General features: G+C 51.6%; 1 protein-coding gene across 1 annotated transcript; it reads left to right on the forward strand.

Annotated features, from left to right (window-relative positions):
* The first annotated feature begins 961 nt into the window (after positions 1 to 961).
* On the forward strand, positions 962 to 22028 carry mindy1 (MINDY lysine 48 deubiquitinase 1). Its single transcript, XM_052045834.1, has 9 exons — positions 962 to 2400; positions 4318 to 4375; positions 6396 to 6460; positions 7769 to 7927; positions 9354 to 9456; positions 13025 to 13167; positions 15523 to 15705; positions 16996 to 17139; positions 19434 to 22028. Exons 1-9 carry the CDS (start codon positions 1810 to 1812, stop codon positions 19533 to 19535), a joined length of 1548 nt encoding a protein of 515 aa, XP_051901794.1. The 5' UTR covers positions 962 to 1809; the 3' UTR covers positions 19536 to 22028.
* Positions 22029 to 22033: the final 5 nt, after the last annotated feature.

A 22033-nucleotide genomic window follows, 5' to 3' on the forward strand; every position in this document is an offset into this window, starting at 1 on the left:
ACCCAATATAACTGCACTGTGTAATGAATTGACCTGTATGAACGGGATGCAAGACAAGTTTTTCACTGGACCTCGGCACAAGTGACAATAATAAACCAATAACAATACCAATACCAACACCTCTCACCTTGTGGGACAGATGTGCCGGGGGGGGGGGGGGGGGGCTGAGCTGAAGTCCTCCGGCCTGCGGGCGGCGCGGTTCCCGGAGGAACGTTAAAACGGCGGCGGCGGCGGCGGAGATGCGGGTGAACTCTTGCCGACGGCGCCCCCCTCGTTGGCAGGCGAGGGCTTCCATTTCCGGTCGGTCTCCCGCCCGTCGAGTTGTGAGGGGAGGGGGAAAATAAAAGAGCCCGGAGTTTTTCCCCACCTCCCCTCAGGATCCGCCCGCCTTCGGCGTGCGGCAGCGGGACCGAGCCCCCGGGGTGGGTGGGAGGGAGGATTATCAGCGCTTTAGGCATGGTTTTGTTTTTTGTGGGGGGGGTTGTGGTGACGTCAGCAGGTTGAGGGGGAGGGAGGGAGGTTGGTGAGAGGGAGGGTCAGTCACTCCGGGGTGGGTGGGGCAGCAGGAGGACGAGGGCAACAGGGTCCACCCCCCCCCCCCCCAGGGCTTGCACCAAAACTTTGAGGGACCCCCCCCCCCCCCAGTTACCCCCCCCCCTTCCTGGGGGGATAAATCTCCTCAAAAGGGGGTCCATCTGGTCGTAGGTGCTGGGATTCCAGAGTCCAAGGGTGAAGGGACGCCTTTTAGTCCCATAGGTTGTAATCTGGTGGGGGGGACCGATGTCAAAGGTCGAGGGGCTTATCTGTTAGTGCCAACGGTCAAAGGTGAAGGGACGTGGCCTTTTGACCCCACCTACAGGTCTGGGGTTGGAGGGGAGGGTGGGGTGACGGACGTCAGAGGTCCAGGGGGTGGGGTGGGGAGGGGGGAATATTGGTTAACTCGAAGGGTCTGGGTGGCAAGGGTCAAGGGTGGAGGGACGTGATCTTTGAACCCAACTGGTCTGGGGGTGACGGATGTTAAAAGTTGGGGGGGGGGGGATATCTGTTAACTCTAAGGGGGTAGGGGTTTAGGGTGGAGGGACGAGCTCTTTCAACCCAAAGGATCCCAGGAGAGGGGAGCAGGGATTGGGTTTTGTCGCTAGGTGTTGATCCCCCCTCGCTCCGAAGGTAGACGAGAGGGGAAACAAGGCTAGAGGAGCCTTTGTCCTGATACCTCGGAAGGAAACAGCAGCTTCCTAGCTCCAGGAGCCTTGAACACTGCACGATGGGGGCAGGCGGAGTCTCCGCATGGAGAGGTCCCTGATCCGAGGACAGGCGCGACCAAATTGCAGAGGACTGCCTGCTGTAGACAAGGGCACGAGAGGGTTGGAGCCTGGACCTCATTTGGGAGACCGGACACGGCAGGGAGCAAATTCCATTGGAGGAGACTACATGTTGCCTGTGCTTTCGTGGGAGATGTCAAGCAACTACTGACACGCAACCACCTCCTCCCTGCCCAGAGTGAGAGGCACCTGTCTGAAGTGTCTCCGTCTCGGACATTCACAGCCTGTTGTGTCTGAACAAAGAGCCATCCAGTCTAATCCCAATTCGCAGCTCTCAGCACATCCATCTGCTCTCGTTAGAGAGAATTAACTTGTAAATCAGATTGTTGGAACTGTCTGAAACTTGGAATGAACGTTAAAATCGTGGACAATGGTTGAAGCTTAAAGAAAAGGAGTGGTGGAATTATTATTGGCATCCCTAAGGACAAAGGATTCAGAGCTGCGGAGATATTACTGAGACTTTTCCTTTGAGTGAGACCAGCCGGTCATGGACAGCACTGACTTTGAACAGGGCGATAATATTGGCCTGGACAAAAAGGCAGCCACCATGTCTGGTCTGCCATCTGCTTCCGGAGAGCCTGGCGAGAGGGAAGGGCGTCCGGAGGGAGCAGGAGAGCGGGCCGGGAAGACTTTGGCCGCTGATGCTGGCCAGACGGTGGAAGAAGGTCAGAGACCGGGAGCTGACGCCCAGGCAGCAGACCACAGCAAGGAGTCGCTGACCAGTGGCTTGGCCTCGGCGGAGTCTGAGGGCGACCTGGCCAGCCTGACTCCCTCGTTGGGTTCCCCGGAGGAGGAGGATGATGGGGATGACCTGGCAGAGGCCGAGTGTCCCCTGGCAGAGAGCGCAGAGTCCGACCAGGTCTCTGCCCCGTCCCTGGGGAGTACCAGCGAGACGGAGCAGGACCCCTTGCAGGGGGCTGGACCCAGGCCTGAGGTCTACCGGGGTGACCCCAGCAACACTTTCTATTACGTGAAATGGATCAACTGGAAGGGCGAAAAGACCCCTGTAATCACCCAGAGCGAAAACGGGCCCTGCCCACTGATCGCCATCATGAACATCTTGTTCCTGAGATGGAAGGTAGAGTTAGGCAGTTTACCCCAGAGTCTGGGACATCAGAAAAAAAAAATTTACATAGCTACATACCGTTGTTCAACACAGAAACGGGCCCCTCAGCCCACCGCGTCGACCATTGTACCTTATCTATACTTGTCCCATTTACCTGGGCATAGTCGTAAGGTGAGAGGGGAAAGATTTAAAAAGGATCTGAAGGGCAGCTTCTTCACACAGAGGGTGGTGCATGTGTGGACCGAGCTGCCAGAGGAAGTAGTTGAGGCAGGTGCAATAATGACATGTATAAGACACCTGGATAGGAAAGGATTAGAGGGATACAGGCCAAACGTGGGCAAATAGGACCAGCTTAAGTGGGCACTTTGATCGGTACAGACAGGTTGAGCTGAAGGGCCTGTTTCTCTGCTGTATTACTCTGACCTGTATTTGGTCTGTAGCCTTTCCTGTTTTGGCGATTCAGGTGCTAGTCTCGATGCTTCTTAAATATTGTGAGTCTCTGCCTCCATTCCCTCAGGCAGTGCATTCTAGATTCCAATCACCCTCTGGGAGGGGGGAAAATTCCCCTTTGGATCCCCTGTAAACTTCCCACCTCTCACCTTATACCCTCTTGTTTTAGCTACCCTCACCATAGGAAAATTATTGTCACTGTCTACTGTAGATTCTTAATATTTACAGGGTGCCATTTGCATCCTTGAGCACAGCATTCAGGCACAAGACAGGACGTACTGTGATGTCAGAGTATAGCCTCTCTGAGTCGTGAAATCAAGGCCACTTTCTCCGATTTAGGTATAAACAGTACCACGTCTGCAGCTTTGGAGAATGGATTTCTCCCGATGTTCTGGACAATTTTCTATCACTAGAGTCGCTAAAATCAGATCCTGGTGCCAGAAACGAGTTACAGGATGCCCCCAGTTTGTGAAAGACACCACGTACATTTTACTTCACATTTGAAGGCTGACACTGTGTGTGCAGTTTGCAAAAATTTATTTTTTTTATTACTGCAAGTGCAGGATAAGGGATGATCTGATCAAGGTTGTATGGGATGACTATGGGCTTGACGCAGAAACTTTCCTCTGTGGGGGTGATTGACTTGGGGACTGCACCAATTTTGTCTTGGCTGAGGAGTGGTTTGAATCCACAATGAGTGACGACTTGGGCACTCTGACCAAAAGTTTTAAAATCCCGTACCAAAACCCTCTGTGGTCTTACCCTTCCCCACCTCTGCAGCTTCCTTCAGAACAGTTCTTGGGGATGTCAGCCCCTTCTCCAGTTCCAGCTGCTTCTTCATGCCCGATTTGTATTGCTCCAAAACTGCCAGACTCACCCCAACCCTGTGATCTTCTAGTGATCGTGCTGGACCACCAACCTCTGTTTAGGCACAGCAACATGTGCTCCATTGCTGCTCAAGAGACACTGGAGATTAGCTGCACCAGAGGATCGGACGTTTGACCAAGAAACTCTCTTAAGCATCTTGGCAAAGAGAGAGACCCGAATAGGTGGAGAGTGCAGTCTTAAGATTCTCAGCCTTGTGTTCAAATCATTCGATGGTCTCGTCCCCTCTTCCCCATGTCTGTGATCACCTCCAAACTCCACAACCTTCCCCCAATTCTGGCCTCCTGGTCATCCCCCAATTTCCATTGCTGTGACATGCCATCAAAGCCGAGTTTCCTCCCTAAACTTTTAAGACCCTCCCCCTCTGACCGAGATTTAGTTCACCCGTCTCAACGTCTCCTAAAGTGGCCCAGTGTCAGATTTTGTCCTTTAATGCTCTTATGAAGGACCTTGCTTTATTTTACTCCGTTAAGGGTGTGCTTAAATGGAAATTGTAGTTAGAACAGTGTTAATTTTAAAAGGAGTCTTTTAAATTGTAACAACCAGAGATCATTTAGCTTTAGAACATCCTCGAATGTTTTCTTCTTTCTGCAGGTGAAGATACCACCAAAGACTGAGGTGATATCAGTTGAACAATTGATGATCCTTCTAGGTAACTATCAATGTGCATTCATAGTGATTTTAACTGATGTGTCCCGTATCCAGCTCATTGAGACCTCTGCTGTTCTAACTTGTCCTCTTCACCTATTGCTCCCTGACTCATCTGCATCACAGTGAAGCAACTGAATTTCAACATGTTTTCACATTCCTCCATGGTCTCCCCAGACCCAACCTCGTGTCTCTGTAATCTGCAACACCTCTCTGCACTCTCCTCTTCATCCTCCCTTATTTCCTTCATTCTACCTTAGGCAGCCAAGCCTCCAGCTCTCTTGGTCCCGAGCCCTGAAATTCTCTCCTTAAGATATCTTTATTAGTCACATGTACATTGAAACACACAGTGAAATGCATCTTTTGCGTAGAGTGTTCTGGGGGCAGCCTGCAAGTGTCGCCATGCTTCCGGCGCCAACATAGCACGCCCGCAACTTCCTAACCCGTACGTCTTTGGAATGTGGGAGGAAACCCACGCAGACACAGGGAGAATGAACAAACTCCTTACAGGCAGTGGCCAGATTTGAACCTGGTTCGCTGGCACTGTAATAGCGTTACGCTAACCGCTACACTGCCGTGCCTGCCCTACAGTCTTTTCTCCTTTGATACTCCTTTAAAACTGACTTTGAGTTTTTGGTCATACATTAACACGGCTTGGTGTCAAACTCCCCAGTAATGTTCCCTGTGGACACTATGTCAATAGAGTTTATTTCTGTACTATTATGTTTAAAAGCAGCAGAATATTGAGTTGTTAGTGTCCAGTGCCACCAGTCCTCCCACATGTGGATTCAAAATCAGAATCAGATTTATTGTCACTGACATATGACATGAAATTTGTGGTTTTGCAGCAGTAATACAGTGCAAGACAAAAATCTGTAAATTACAGAAATCAAAAAGCGAAAACAAATGGAATAACATGTGGTGTTCATGCTGATGGCAGAGGGGAAGAAGCTGTTCCTGAATTGTTGAGTTTGGGTCTTAAGCCTCCTGTACCTCCTCCCCGATGGTAGTAACAAGAAGAGGGCATGTCCCAGATGGTGAGGGTCCTTAAGTGATGGATGCCACCTTCTTGAGGCACCGCCTCTAGAAGATGTCCTCGACAATGGGGAGGGTTGTGCCCGTGATGGAGCTGGCTGAGTCTACAACCCTTTGCAGCCTCTTGCGATCCTGTGCATTGGAGTCTCCGTACCAGGCGGTGATGCAACCAGTCAGAACGCTCTCAACCATACATCTATAGAAATTTGTAAGAGCCTTTGCTGGCATACCAAATCTCAAATTGCTAACGAAGTAGAGCCACTGGCATGCCTTCTTCATGATTACATCAATGTGTTGGGCCCAGGATTGGTCCTCTGAGATGTTGATGCCCAGAAACTTGCTCACCCTTTCCACTGCTGACCCCTCAATGAGGACTGGTGCGTGTTCTCCCGACTTCCCCTTCGTGAAGTCCACGAATAATTCCTTAGTCGTGCTGACATTGAGTAGGTTTGTAGGCTAATAGGCCAGTGTAAATGGGGGCGGCACAGTGGCACAGCTAGTAGAGTCGCTGCCTCACAGCAACAGACACCCAGGTTCAATCCTGACCTCGGGTGCTGTCTAAGTGGAGTTTGCATGTTTCCTGGTGACCTCAAGGGTTCCCCTCACCCCTGGGTGCTCCAGTTTTCTCCCACATCCCAAAGACGTGTGGATTGGTAGGTTAAATTGCCTCCCAGTATGTAGATGGGGAATAGAGTCTGGGGGGAGTTGATGTGAATGTTGGGAGAACTTAAAAATAAATAAAATTAATGTAGGATTTGTGTAAATGAGGGCTTGATGGTCAGCATGGACTCTGTGGGCCGAAGGGCCTGTATCCATTTTGTACCTTTCTATGACTCCACTGAAAGCAAAAAAAAAGATTTAGCTGGGTCATCGGCACCAGTTGGCTTTCACTGTGCTCACCTACAAAAAAGTAATTAATCACTCCAGCAAGGTTTCTGTGCAATCCAGTAACGTTCCGTAAACCCTGGTATCCATGTTCTCTTTTCCAGGTGACTGCATACTCTCCACCAAGCCAAAGGAGAGCTCAGAGGGGCTGCAGCTCAACTTTGACCAGGTATTTCAGCAGATTCAACCCACCAAAAACCATTTCAAGTCAAGTCGAGTTATTGTCATGTGCACGAGTACGGTGAGGTACAGGTACACTGAAAAACTTGTTTGCAGCAGCATCACGGGTACATGGGTATAGAGAACAACACATCAAATAGTAGTATACAAGATAATGGAAAAAAACTGTGCAAAACAAGACATTTGTGCTAAAAAGAATACAAGCAGAGACAAGTCCATGGTCGTAAAGAGGTGGTCCGTAGTGTTCTGTTGCTGAGGTTGTACAGGTCGGTTCAATAACCTGATGGGTGTAGGAAAGTAACTGTTCCTGAACCTGGTGGTGTGGGACTTCAGGCTTCTGTACCTCCTGCCTGACAGTAGCAGCGAGAAGAGAGCGTGACCCAGATGGTGGGGATCCTCGGTGATAGATGCCACCTTCTTGAGGCAGCACCTCCTGTAGATGCTGTTGGTGGGGGGCAGGGGGCTGTGCCCATGATGGACCGTGATTTCTCAGTCTAAAACGGCAAGACTGGTCACAAGGTTGAAAGGACGGGAGGAGAGCCAGCTCAGCAGGGCCATCGATCATCAGTCCAGTTGCTCTCTGTTGCTGTGGGTTCCGGTCCAACCCTTGGGCCTCTTGGCTATGGGGATGGAAATCCCAGGGCTCTACTCACAACAAGTAGGGCTGCCAACCCTCCAAGACTGTTGGAGGTTCCCACACAATCTTCTGAAGTAAAGTGTGCAGTGTTCTGCAGAGATAGAGAGAGGCTCCTACCAGCCAGACTTGAAATAAGGACAAAACCCATACCTAACCAGCCTGGGCTGTTGGTTGGGAGGTCTCGTTAATGGGGTTTCATCACTTGATATAATCGTGCCTGACGCAACGTGTTGTGTGTGAAACCTCCGGGAATAAGATTCAAACGAAGCTGGCAATCTAAGGAGCTATGGTTCGTGGCAGGCGAACAGAGGGGAGGCAGACAGAATGACCATGGAGTCAGGAGAGGGAGGGTGCTGGAGGAACACAGCGGTGAGAGGAGGAGTAAAAACTGGCAGGGTTGGGTGGGTGCAGGTGTCAGAGGAAGACAAGGTGTAGGGGTGCACTGAAGGGTGGCACAGGGCTAGTGGGTCGAGTGGTGTCGCTGTTGGGACCAACCTCTTAACACAGGCCAGAAGCAATAACTGTGAATGGGCACGGTGAAGAGTTCTCTCACCTACACGGTGTGACTTGTGCCACTGTCAGGAGATTGTTCTGCATTCAGGATGCCAATTTATCTCCCCCCACCCCTCCCCCTCTCCCTCTCCCCCTCTCTGCCCCCAGAACATGAACGATGCCATGGCTGTCCTGCCCAAGCTGTCCACGGGGCTGGACGTAAATGTCCGCTTCACAGGAGTCGGTGACTTTGAGTACACCCCGGAATGCATTGTGTTCGACCTGTTGGATGTCCCTCTTTACCACGGCTGGCTCGTTGACCCCCAGGTATGTGTGAGGGGTACAGGGGGAACGCTTTCTGCTCTACATACACTGGCAGGTGCCTCGGAATCCCTGCTGTGTTCAGCCAGATACCTCGAGTCTTCCTCCTTCAGTGACACTGCGGGCCGCACACCCACTTTATGATGGAGGGGGCTGTGGGTCTGAGTCCCACTCCAGAGCCCCGAGCCCGTGCTCCCAGTGCAGTACTGAGAGAGCCCACACAAAACCGAGGGCCTGGCTACCCTCTCGGGTGAGCAGTGAAGGGTGCCCTGGGGCCAATATCTATCCCAGCATCAGCACCACTGATAATGAAATGGACCCGTCTTGTACTGCTCTTTGTGGGATCTTGCTGTGTTGAAATTAGCTGCTGTCTTTCTTCCAGAGGTGATTTAGATTTCACAATCTAAAAGGTACACAAAACCAAATGAGAAGAATTCTCTTTTAGTCAGCAGGTTGGTGTGATCTGGGATGCACCCTCCAAAAAAGGCAGCAGGAAAGGATTCAACTGGAGCTTCCTGAAGAGAATTAAATTGATAAATAAAAGCAGGAGGCCACTTGGCCCTTTGGGACTCTGCTAGCTCATTAGTAGGGCAATTCATTCCTTCCCAAGCACCTGGTGGTGGGATTGGGACTAATTGGAGAACCCTTTCAAGAAGCTAGGGTGGGCACAATGGGCCGAAGGGCCTCCTTTGGTAGCATGTCATCCGAAATTTCTCAAAGCTGGAGAGGGTTCCCCTCACCTTGTGTCTGGCCCTGTTGCGGGGTCGTTGATTGCTGTGATTAGTTGGGGGCTGGCAGGAGGTGAACTCGTCAGCATCCTTCGGGCATTCCCGGCGTGACACAGGATCTTGTTTTTCTCTCCCACCCTCTCCTCTTCCGTCCCCTCCCTCCCTTGTTCTCTTTCCATCCCCCTTCCCCTCCTCTGCCCCCCCCGGTTCCCCTCTCTCCCTGCTATCTCTTTCCCTCCTCTTCCCCCCCCCCCCCCCCCCAATTTCACCTCCCTACTTGGTTCTCCCTCCTTTCCCACCCCCCTGCCCTCATTTCCTCTCCCTGTTTGGTCCCCTCTCTTCCCCCCCTTGGCCCCCCCATTCCCCTCACCCCCCTCTTCCCCCCCCCCCCCCCAAACCATCATTTCACCTCCCTCCCTGGTCCTTTCTTCTTCCCCCCCTTTCCCATTGTTCTCTCTCCTTCCCCCCCTCACCCATTCCCCTCCCTCCCTCATCCTCTCTGTACCCTCCCCCCCATCCCCTTTTTCCTCTCCCTGTCTGCTCTCCTCTTGGCTCCCCATTCCCTCCTTCCCCGGTCCTCTCTCCTCCCTTTCCCTCACTGGTTCTCTCTCCTCTTCTCCCCCCCCCCCCCCCCCTACCATTTCCCCTCTCTCCCTCCCTGGTCCTCTCTCCTCCACCCACCCCCTCCCTGCCGGTCTCCCCAGAGCCACGAGGTGATGCAGGCAGTCGGGAGGTGCAGTTACAACCAGCTTGTAGAAAAGATCATCAGCTCCAAGCACTCCACGGACAGCGCGCTGGTCAGTGAAGGTGAGGTGGGCGGTATCTTGCCCCTGACTGTTGGCGGCAGGTTCTGGGCCAGTATTGGGTTGAATCCTTGCCATTCTCCCATTGGCAGTCCCCAGCTCACCAGCACAGCTCCCGTGCTCCTCTGCCCTCTGAGGAGAGGGCCGGCACCTGTGTTTCAGATGCGAGCAGGGCAGAGGGATCCCAGGCAAGAGGGGTACTTACTGTCTGCCCAACCCTTGCCAACACTGAGGCCCCGTCATTGTGAAGCCTTGCAACTTGTGTCAAAGCTCAGCCGTGCACGTTTGTCCTGTGACCCTGTCCTGCACTTACCTGGTGGCTGGACTGGCCGCACTGCTACTCAGACTCAGAATTTGTGCCAGTGTTGGTTGCGATGCCACCTGTTGTTCACCGTCTCACTCGGACCCAGCCGAGGGTGATGCAGTGGAGCAGCGGGTAGAGCCGCTGCCTCACAGCACCAGAGACCCAGGTTCAATCCTGACCTCAGCTGCTCTGTGTGTGTGTGTGTGTGTGTGTGTGTGTGTGTGTGTGTGTGGAGTTCGCATGCTCTCCCTGTGACCGCGTGGGTTTCTCCCAGGTGCTCCAGTTTCCTCCCACATCATAGGTCGGTGGGTTAATTGGCTGCTGTGTGTAGGTAAGGGCTAGAATCTGGGGGGGGGTCGATAAGAATGGGGGGAGTCGTTGAGAACTCGGGGAGAATAAAAAGTGGGATTAGAGTACATGGGTGGTTGATGGTCAGCATGGACTCGGTGGGCCGAAGGGCCTACTTCTGCTCCTTTGTCTTGTGACTCTAACCCATTGTCAGACCACAGGCTGAATCAGGTTTATTATCACTGACTCGTATGTTGTGAAATGTGTTGTTTTGTGGCAGCAGTACAGTGCAAACACATAATTACTGTAAGTTACAAAACAAATGGCGCAGAAAAAAAAGGAATAATAAAGTAATGTTCACGGACTGTTCAGAAGTTTTGTAAGACAAAATTGCCCCCATCTTACAATACCTCAGCAGAGTTTTGCCTCTGGGATGAAGCAGGCAGGCTCAAAGCCTTTCTCCCCACTCCCCCAGACTTGCCTATTCCAATACACTACTGGCTGGCTTCCAATCTACCTCTCCAAAAGCTTAATCACACCCTACTTCCCTGTGTTCCAACTTGCATCATGTCGATCAGCCCCCACCCGCTGATATTTTCGGCTCCCATAAGTACAATAAAACTCCAAAAATCCAATTACTACCCCACCCACTTTTAGTTCATTTTAAAAATTAAATTGTTGTTAAGTTGGTTTATTATTGTCACATATTCTGAGAGAGGGAGAAACAATTTGTCTTGCGTGCTATCCATACAGATCATTTCATCACATTAGTGCGTTGAGGTAGTACAAGGTAAAAGCAATAACAGAACGCAGAATATAGTGTCACAGTTACCGAGAAAGTGCAGCGCAGGCAGACAACAAGGTGCAAGCCATGATGAGGTAGATTGTGAGGTCCATCTTGTACTAGGGGACTATTCAAGGGACTTATAACAGCGGGATAGAAGCTGTCCTTGAGCCTGGTGGTACGGGCTTTCAGGCTTTTGTATCTTCTGCCTGATGGGAGGGGGGGAGAGAATGTCTGGGGTGGGTGGGGTCTTCGATTATGTTGGCTGCTTTCCTGAGGCAGCGAGAAGTGTAGACTGATTCCGTGGAGGGGAGGCTGGTTTCATGATGTGCTAAAGGTGTTGTGCAGTGTTATAATAAATTTTTCAGTGAACCAGAATTTAAAGAGTGGGGAAACAGGGCCTGGTGACTTGGAAACAGGGTCCCAGTGAGTTTAAAAGTAACACGGAAAACGGTTCCTGGTGATGCAAGGGTGGGAAACGGGGCCCCGATAATGTTAACAGGAGCATGGGAGACAGGGCCCTGATAACGTTTAAGGGAGCGTGGGAAATGGTCCTGGTGAGTTTATAACAAGGATGGATACGGGAGCCGCGGTGTGTTTAAAGGGAGCGTGGGAAACCACCCAGATCCCAAACCACCAGTTTGTGGATTATCAGTGTAATTATCTTGATTTTAATAGCCTCACTCGTGTTCAACCCCCTTCCCATCTCATCAGCCTCCTGAGATCGCCACCCTCCTCCAATTCTGTGCCTCTTAATCATCCCTGATTCCCGTTGATCTACCACCAGCCCTGAGCTCAGGAATTTTCTCCCTCAACCTCACCACCTCTTTCTCCTCCTTTAAGCAGTGCTGTGGTTAAGTTATTTGACTAATAACCCAGAGCCCTGAACCCCAAGTTCAAATCCCATTTAAGTCAGTTAATAATCTAGAATTTAAAAAAGAAAAGCTGGTCTTAGTGATAACATCGACGAAATAATCAGATGATTGGAAAACCCAACTGGTTCACTAATGCATGCTGTGAAGTGAAGCATAAATGTCCTATGAAATGGCCTAGTGAGTTTATTCAGGGCAATTAGAGATGGATAATTTACGATTTACAAGTCTTGCCAAGACTCAGGCCTGGGTTATAGGGGGAGGTTGAGCAGGCTAGGACTTTATTCCCTAGAGTGTGGGAAGACTGAGGGGTTGACCTTACGGAGGTGTACAAAAACATGAGGAGTATAGACAGTCTTTTTCCCTAGGAAAGGGAACCAAAAACTAGAGGGCATAGGTTTAAGGTGAGAGGGGAGATTTAATAGGAATCTGAGGGCCAGCTTCCTCACACAGAGGGTGGTGGGGATATGGAATGAGCTGCCAAAGGAAAGTAGTTGATGAAGGTACAATAATGACATTTAAAAGACATTTGGATAAATACATGGATAAGATAGAGGGATATGGGCCAAACGTGGGCAATTAAGTGGGCACCTTGGTCGGCACGGACCAGTTGGGCCAAAGGGCCTGTTCCCGTGCTGTATGACTCTGTGACTCTAAATGCCGGTCTTGCCAGTGATGCCCAGATCTCAAAAATGAAATATTTTTTAAAAATGCACAGAAAAACACTGCTTCTTTGACAAGTTCTTGTTTCACCTGCCCCAATGTGAGTTACTCAACAAAATCCTGGCAGTGTTTTGTTACCTTAAAGGCTGTGAGGTAAACGTTAGTGTTCTTCCACTTACAGTGCTGTAGAAGGAAGCCACACGGCTCATCGGATCCCTGCCATATCCCAGGGGAAGAACCCCATTTGTCTATCCCCTTATTTCCCTGTAGCCCTGCAACTGCCCTTTGATTCTTTTTCCCATTAACCTCCACTAAAGGTCAATTCAACCAACAGCACGTCTGGGAAGAGGGAGGAAACTGGAGCACCTGGGGGAAACCCACGTGACCACAGGGAGAATGTGTAAACTCTGTGCGTGAGCGTACACACACACACACACACACACACACACACACACACACACACACACACACACACACACACACACACACACACACACACACACACACACACACACACACACACACACACACACACACACACCCCCCCCCCCCCCCCCCCCCCCCCCAGTTGGCAGTCAGGATTGCACCCGGGTCTCTGGAGCCGTGAGGCAGCAGCTGTACCACCATGAACACGGACGTTAACACTTGCTCTATTCCACAGGGCTGGTTGCAGAGCAATTCCTGGACGCAACCGCCACACAGCTGACTTACCACGGTCTCTGCGAGCTCACGGCTGCAGCCAAGGAAGGGGAGCTGTGTGTCTTCTTCCGGAACAATCACTTCAGCACGATGATTAAGCACAAGGTGAGGACTTGAGGACGAGAATCAGCTCCCCACCCCACCCCCCCCCCCACCGATCTACCCTCCACCCCAAACGTCCGTAATCTGGAAGCCAGTTTTGGGCTCCTTATTTAAGAAAGAATGTGCTGACATTGGAGAGGGTTCAGAGAAGATTCACTAGAATGATTCCAGGAATGAGAGGGTTAACATATGAGGAATGTTTGACGGCTCTTGCGCTGTACTCCTTGGAGTTCAGAAGAATGAGGGGGGAACCTCATAGAAACATTTCGAATGTTAAAAGGCCTGGACAGAGTAGATGTGGCGAAGTTGTTTCCCATGGTAGGGGAGTCTAGTACAAGAGGGCATGACTTCAGGATTGAAGGGCGCCCATTCAGAACAGAGATGCAGAGAAATTTATTTAACCAGAGAGTGGTGAATCTGTGGAATTTGTTGCCACGGGCGGCTGTGGAGACAAAGTCATTGGGTGTATTTAAGGCAGAGATTGATAGGTATCTGAGTAGCCAGGGCATCAAAGGTTATGGTGAGAAGGCAGGGGAGTGGGGCTAAATGGGAGAATGGATCAGCTCATAATAGAATGGTGGAGCAGACTCAATGGGCCGAATGGCCGACTTCTGCTCCTTTGTCTTATGGTTTTTCCTCACCACTGATCAAACCACCCCACGTGGCTGTGCTATTCACCTGCTCTAACCTCTCGCTGACGCCCCCTTAACTCCATCCCGCTCCAGAGGTCTGACAGCGTAATCCAGACCAACGTGGCATCGTGCTGGCAGAAGTGACATCTTTCAGGTGAGGTGTTAAACTGAGGTCCTTGTCTGTCCTTTTGGGCAGATGCTGCTGTTCCCCTGGCCCGCTATTGAAGGAGAGCAGTTCTGGCTGCTGTCCAGGAGCTGATATTAATCCCTTCACTGATATAACATCTGAGAAAAGAACTTACCTAGTTGCTGTTTTGTCTCTTACTGCGCCCAAAATGGCTGCCTCATTTGCCAGCATAATGACTGTGTGAGACCACAGTCTTTCATTGGGTCAGGTGTCCTGGAATCATGGAGTTATACAGCACAGAAACAGGCCCTTCAGCCCAACTCGTCCATGCTGACCAAGATGTCCATTGCCTGCATTTGGCCCATATCCCTCTAAACCTTTCCTCCCCATGTACTCATCCAATTGTCTTTTAAACGTTGTTGTTGCACCTGCCTCAGCAACATTCTCTGGCAGCTCGTTCCATGTACCCATCACCCTCTGTGTGAAGTTGCCCCTCGGGTCCCTTTGAAATCTCTCCCCTCTCACCTTAAACCTATGCCCTCTAGTTCTTGATTCCCCAACCCTGGGGGAAGAAGACTGCCATTCACTTTTATACGCCTCTACAAGGTCACCTCTCTGTCTACTACGTTCCAAGGAATAAAGTCCTGGCCTGCCCAACCTCTCCCTATAACTCAGGCCCTCGAGTCCCAGCACTCTTTCCAGCTTAATGGCGTCTTTAGTGCTTTGTCCACGTTTTATCCTGGAGCGTCCTGTAAGGGGACAAGTGAAGAGCTTCCCTACGTTAAGCTCTCCTTTCTTCCAACTGTCCCCTGGGGCACTGAACAGTAGCAGGAAGGCAGCTCCAAGTCATGCTCACAGTTACCCGGAGACATCACCCAACTGCAGCCTCGGCTGGACGCCCGAGGTCTGGCCCAAGTTCAGTGAGACCCAAATATGACGTCGGGTTTGGGTCAGTTGAATATCCTGATTGAAAGTTCAGGTTCAGGACTCACAATGGCACAGGAGGAGGCCAGTCAGCCATCGTGTCCAAGCACAGCGAGCCCATTTGTCTCTGTAATGTACACTCTCCCTTATGCCATTAATCCACAGTAAGGGGTAATTTACAGTGGTAATAACTAACCTGCCACCATGCTTCTGGGGGGGGAAACGAGGATCTGAGGGAAACTCCGCTCAGCACCGGAGGTCGGGATTGTAGCAGGGTCCCCGGAGTTGTGAGACCGCCTGACGAACTGCTGCCCCCCCCCCGGTAGTTTATCCCGGTTATAGTGATTTGCCTTACCACGGCTGTGCATGAGCTGAGTCACTGCTGCCTCATTGAGGGTCCAAGACACTGGCGATCAGCCTCAAAGTCTGGGCATCAGAGGGGTTCCCGTCGGACGGGGCTGTAGACCAATGGGACTGCAGTGCTCAGCAGTGTCACTGCAATGATCGGGTTCATCGACACCCAGAGATGGAGGCAGAAGATCTGCTTTAAAGGGGAGTAACTCTGGGAGGGAGGGGTCGGAGTGGGAGCTGGTTTGGGGTTCAATCTCCGAGCAAGTCGTCGTGCAGCTCGACAGTAACTGGCCGATGGGTGTGTGTCCCTTTTGTCCCCCTCAGGGCCACCTCTACCTGCTAGTGACCGACCAGGGCTTCCTGTCGGAGCAGAAGTTGGTGTGGGAGAGCTTGCACAACGTGGAGGGAGACGGCAACTTCTGTGACGCTGAGTTCTGCCTCAGTCATCCGACCGGCCGGCAGCTTCCCTACACCGTCGCTCAGCCCCCCCAGCAGCAGATCGACCAGGTACGCAAGGCTCCAGGATCGGTCTCTCAAACTAACCTCCCACCCTCGTGTCTCCGCAAGCCTTGGGTATTTCCGGGGAGGGGCAGCACTCTCACCCCAATCTTCAGTCGGTAATTGCAGCCAACACCCACCACTGCCCACCCCGCCCCCCCTCCCCACTCCCCCCGGGCAGACCTGAGGGAGCGTCTAACGATCCCACACTCTCTGTACCCTGGCTGCAGTGTGCTGCCAGCAACATTTCTTGACCAAGACCCACGACCTCTACCACTCACGAGGACACGGGAACACCAGCGATGACCACCTCCCCAGACGCCCCACAGAACCGGGCTCCCCTGCAAGCTGCACACTCGGAAATACGTCGGCCGTTCCTTCACCGTCGCTGGGTCTAAATCCCGGAACTCCTTCCCCAACAGCGCCTTCACCACGTGGACTGCGGCGGTTTGGGGTGGCACCTCACCCCCTCCACCTCCTTCACTTCCAATATGCTGTCACACTGCCCCGGGCATGATATATATCCCTCACCAATATCACTGAGGCAGATGCTGTGGTCCTTTTCACTGCGCTGTGTGGGGGAGCTTACTGTGCTCACATTGGCAGCAGTGCTCTCTATGATACAGCCATGACCACATGTCAGTGGCTGTGAAGCTCTTTGGAGGTGGTGGAGGGTTTTATAGCTTCATGTTCATGAGCTGGATCTCTGTGTCCGATCCCTCAGTGGTCTTGTCCCCTCCCTCTGTAACCTCCTCCGACCCTCCACCACTTCTGGTCCTCGTGCCCATACCCTGTCTCTGTCACTGTGGTCTGGACATCATTGATCTGGAGCTCCCTCCCTAAACCCCTCTGCCTCCCCTCCTCCCCCACCCTCTGCTCGAGGCCACCGCAGACCAGACCTTTTGTTGCTGCCTTTCTCGGAGCCTGATTGTGTGGGGCGCCCCGGGAGGTGGTAATCTAGGCCGAAGGTATGGAAGCCAGGTCCCTGTTACTGGTGAGCGACAGGGGCATGGACTTCCCACTAAAGCCGTGGCAATGACCCCTCCAGGGGTGAAACAACTGAGTGATTCAAATTGTTCTCGCAGCTTGGAAATGAGAAGCGCTCGGGTCCCTGACCCACAAATCCGGCCCACACTCTGCGCCAACCTCGTAGGGTGTTACAGATACTTGCTCCCACTCTTGGTACCTCCGGGGCAAAAGTAGTGTTGCCTGGGGCTGGCCTCGCGGATGGTAGGTGGGCGGGTAACGAGGACGTTAGTGTACCCGCCCGACTTGCTGTTGACTGCTCTGACCCCACAGGACTACATGGTAGCCCTCTCCCTGCAACAACAGCAGCAGAGCTCGGGAGACATCAGTGACCTGGAGCTAGCCCGGCAACTGCAGGAGGAGGAGGATCGACGGGCAGTGAGGTACCTCCAGGAGCAGGAACACGAGACCCAACCGGTAAAGCCAGCCCTTCGTTTACCATCCCCTCCTCTTCCCTTGTGCGTTTGTCCAACTTGCCCTCAAATCCCTCCCTGTGAGTTCCCTGCTGCCTGGGCAAAGCGGCTTCTGCTGATCCTAAATCCAACTTACAGTAGTTTTGGTTTCCAACAAATAGAAGCAGCTTCTCTACCTTGGGGACACAAGAGGCTGGAATCTGGAGCAACAAACAATCTGCTGGAGGAACTCAGTGGGTGGAGCAGCATCTGTGGGAGGGAAAGTTTCAAGCTGAACCCCTGCATCAGGACTGTTGACAATTCCTTTCCCCCCTACAAATGCTGCTCAACCCATTGAGTTCCTCCAGCAGATTGTTTGTTGCTCCAAATTCCTGCATCTGCAGTCTCCTGTGTCCCCAAGGTGAAGAAGCTGAGGTCCTCCAGCGGATTGTGTGTTGCTCCAGCTTCTCTACCTTGCTCTTTCTGTCTGTCTGTACAAGGACTGGGCACTTGACCTTGCCCTTCCCTTGTTTCCTTTCATTTGTATATTTCTGACCTGTTGGGCTTGTCCTAGTACATCAGACTATACAATATCTCCCAGACTGCCATTAGCAATGCATTCCACGGACAATGAGCTTATAAAATTGAGAGGCATAGATAGGGTAGATGGTCTTCTTCCCAGGGTTGAAAATGTGAAATACTAGAGGGCATAGATTTAAGGTGAGAGGGGGGCAGTTTAAAGGAAATGTGCGGGGAAGTTTTTAGTAGTTGGGTGCCTGGAACGGGCTGCTGGGGAGCTGGTAAAAGCAGACTCAATAGCAAAGTTTAAGAGGCATTTATTATGATGTAACCAAGGGTGAGTGAGATTTTACCAGGTTGCATTTTTTGATTCTGTGCGTGGTTCAGTTGTTTTTGCTACCCTTGTTAGCTTATGTATTGAATTTAGTTGTTTCCCTCTTTCCCCACCCCCCAACTACCTTCCCATGGGTGCAGGGCCCCTATGAGTGCCCTTCACACCCACCAAGGCTATGCTCTGTTTTCCCTCGTCCAAAGCCCCCAAGCAACTTTCTCAGTCACCATCAACCAGAGATGAGTTACGTAAACAAAGAAAATGGGAGCAAGTCACTTGGCCCTTCGAGCCTGCTCCACCATTCAACATGGTGATCATTATCTCAAAACCATCTGGAGCACTGGAGGCTGAGGGGAGACCTGATAAAATCATGGGCGGCACAGATAGTCTTTTTTCCAGGGTGGAAATGTCAAATACCAGAGAGAATAGCTTTAAGGTGATAAGAGGAAAGTTTAAAGGAGATTTACAAAGCAATGTTTTGTTTTTACACACAGAGCAGTGGGTGCCTGGAATGTGCTGCCAGGGGAGATGGTGGAGGCAGATACGATCGAGGTGTTTAAGAGGCATTTAGACAGGCACATGAACAGGGCGGGGAATGGACGGATGTACACTATTAGTTTAAATTAACATCATGGTCGGCACAGACATTGTGGGCAAAGGGCCTGTTCCTGTGCTGTACTGTTCTATGTTCTACATTCCCTGTGATGGCAGTTGCATTTAGAAATTTGGCTATCTCCTTAAGAAAATTGTTCAGTGACTTGTCCTTCACAGTGGTGAATTCCAGAGGTTCACCACTCACTGAGTGAAGAAGTTTCTCCTCATCTGAGACCTTCTCTAGGGTGGTGCAGCAGGTCGAGCCGCTGCCCCAGTGAAAAGCTTTTGCTTGCGTGTCATCCAGACAGATCATTCCGTACATAAGTACACTGAAGTAGTGAAAAGAACAACTGAATGCAGAATATTGTGTTACAGTTACAGAGAAAGTGCAGTGCAGGCAGACAATAGGGTGCAAGGGCCACGATGAGGTAGATTGGGAGATCAGGAGTTCATCTTTTAGCAAATGAGAGGTCTGTTCAAGAGTCTTATAACAGCGGAGTAGAAGCTGTCCTTGAGCCTGGTGGTACGTGCTTTCTGCCCAGTAGGAGGGGGGGAAACAGGGAGAATGACCAGGGTGGGAGGGGGTCCTTGCTCATGTTGGCTGCTTTCTCGAGGCAGCGGGAAGTGTAGGCGGAGTCCATGGAGGGGAGGCTTTGTGTGTTGGACTGGGCTGTGTCCACAACTCTCTACAATTTGGGCAGAGCAGTTGCCGTACCAAGCCGTGATGCATCCAGATAGGATGCTTTCTGAAGTGCATCTGTAGAAATTGGTGAGGGCCAACGGAGACACGCCATAGCCTCCTGAGGAAGCAGAGGCACTGGGTGCACTTCCTTGGCCATGGTGTATTAACGTTGGGCTTTCCTCTCACACCACAGCAGGCAGCACCAGCACGGCAGCCACCAGCTGCTGGACGCCAGGCAGGGTCTGAGCGCCGGCAACACCGTGAGGAGAAGTCCAAAGACTGCATCATCCTGTGAGCCGCCACCTCGTCCAGTCTTGGCCGTCGATGCCACCGCCGCGGTCAACCTCTTCCCAGGCTGCGGGGGGCCGGTGCCTCACCTCTCCATGTACGGGACGAGTTTAGAAAACACTACCGAGCCTCAAGAGTCGAGGAGATGAAGAAGCTTTCACTGTGGGTCCTGCTCCTTCCAATGGGCCTAGTGGTTGCCTGGGTACATTCTGGGAGATTGACACCTGACCTCCATCCCCACCCCATTGGTTGCTGGATGCGTTCACCCTCGTGAGCCCCGGCCAATCAGAAAGCCATTTACTCTTCGTTACCCATTTACAGTTGCTGATTTTATTTTAATTGAGATGTTTTTTCCCTGCAAGAAAATGATTTTAATTGTAACAACCCTTTGCTTTCCACCCTCTTGCCTGATCCTGGAGATTCTTGGGCAGTGATGGGTGGCTGGGGCGGCACAGTAGGTTAGAGTAGGCTGGCAGTGTCCTCTGCGTTATAAGAGCAGAGACAGACCCTGCTCAACAAGGTGATACTTAGCTGGTTAGTAAAGAAGAGGGATGCCATTTTCAGGACAAGGTCCAAAGACCACTGGCTCTTGAGAGGGTCCTTTTATTCAAATCCTCCCACTGTTTCCCCCAACTCAGAATCTCCCCCCGAGAAATATCAATAACCTCAGCACTGGTTGTAGTTGTGGAGACAGGGTTATATGGGTGACCCCCGTGTTACAGAAATTCTCCCTTACAGAATTCACCTCCCGAAAAGATTTGAGGTATGGAATAACATTTGCTCTCGTGGAATTTATGTAGAAAATAAATCAAAAGACAATTTATTCCCCCCCCCCTCCCCCCCCAACTCTCGTATCCTGATACATGCCCGGATAACGTCATGGAAAATCGCATTATGGCCTGTTTCCTAGGAACACAACCCTCCCCTGTAACATGGGGGTCACCTATACAGCACGGATTCCAGCCCACCGTATCCACGTCTCCCACAATATCCGTCATCTTCTCTTGACCCATCATCTCTTTCCAATGTCCATTTCCAAACTCTTTCAAAATGGCTGCTTTTCTTTTGGAAAGGTTTGTGAGGCTGGGGTGAGGAGGTTCCTATTCCCAATCGCTCCATAAACCTGGTTTCACTACGGGTCCCAGAGGTTGGCAGTTCAGATCTCAGCAATACCCCAGTGAAGGCGATAAAACTGAAACCACCTGCTTGGAGAACTTTGAGCAGGTATTTTTGCCAAATGCCATTCAAGGAACGGAAGTTCCCAGTCCGGCCGACACATCAGACTACTGGCCCTTATCAGTTAGACCTGGGTCCAGCTGTTTCAGGCTCCTGTGTTTACGGGAAGCAGAGAGGGAAATCGGGTGGGGAGGTAGAGGAAGAAAAAGGGAAAAAGAACCCTCAGTGATTATCCCGAGGTTAATGGGCACTTCCACAACCAGAGGGAGCAAAAATTAAACAGGGGACATAAGAACCATCTCACCTCGGTCTGCCAACCCCGACAACCGCACTCTGATTCAGTAAACTCACACTCGGCCTCAATGGCTTCGTGTGTGGGGGGGAGATGTTTCAGATTTTCCCCAACCTGTGTAAAAGTTATTCCTGACATCCTGCTCCCCCTCCACCAAAGGGCCCCTCTTTGTTCTGGAATAATTCAGGCAGAGGACATGGTGTCTCTGTCTCTCTTAACTCAGTTCCTTTAATCATCTGAAACTTCATCCGGTCACTCACGTTATGAACCCCTTTCTCATCACCTCTTTCTCTCTCTGCCTGTGTGTCAGACAAAGCAGGAGGTAAAATGCAGTGGGCGCTGGAAATCTGAAAGTAAAGATGTTCAGAAATGGGCCTGGCAGGGAACAGCAGACTGAACCAGAGCTTTCATCCAGGTGAAACGGAGACGACCTGCCTGTTGGGGACAGGTTGTTGGCTAGTTGGGAACGACACACATTGGGCTTGCAACATCACAGGTCAGGCAGAATGCTGCCTGTAGCCCTCGTTGTAAGAAGCTGTACCAAAGTCACTAATCCTTGACCATACCGCCCTTTTCCCTCCTCCCAGTTGATTAACCACCCCCACCCCCCCTGCACTTCAACTCTCAGCAAACCGGCCAGTGGCAAAGCTTCAGGGTTCCAAGGGGTCTGACCCTCCCTGACTATCAAACCTGTCACTGTTTCCCCATCCCATCCTCCACTGACACAACCCCTCCTCACTCAGCCCCATCCCTCACTGACCAAACCCCTCCCCACTCCATTCCCCCCCCCCCATTTGCCCCTTCCTCCACTGACCAAACCCCTCCTCACCTGTTCCCCACAGCCCCATCCTCCACTTTCTGAACCCCTGCTCCCTTCTCCTTCCCCTTGCCCCCCCTTCTGCCATCTTCTCTCAGACCCCAAGGGTCAATTATGAACAGGTTTTGCAGCAAGAGTCAAATGGGATTGTTAGACTTGCTTGAACACCTTACGGTTTAGTTTTGGAAATTACTGTAATAAAATAGTCACCAAAATCTGC

Source organism: Pristis pectinata, chromosome 40, assembly GCF_009764475.1.
Source record: "Pristis pectinata isolate sPriPec2 chromosome 40, sPriPec2.1.pri, whole genome shotgun sequence".
In the NCBI taxonomy this organism is placed as follows: Eukaryota; Metazoa; Chordata; class Chondrichthyes; order Rhinopristiformes; family Pristidae; genus Pristis; species Pristis pectinata.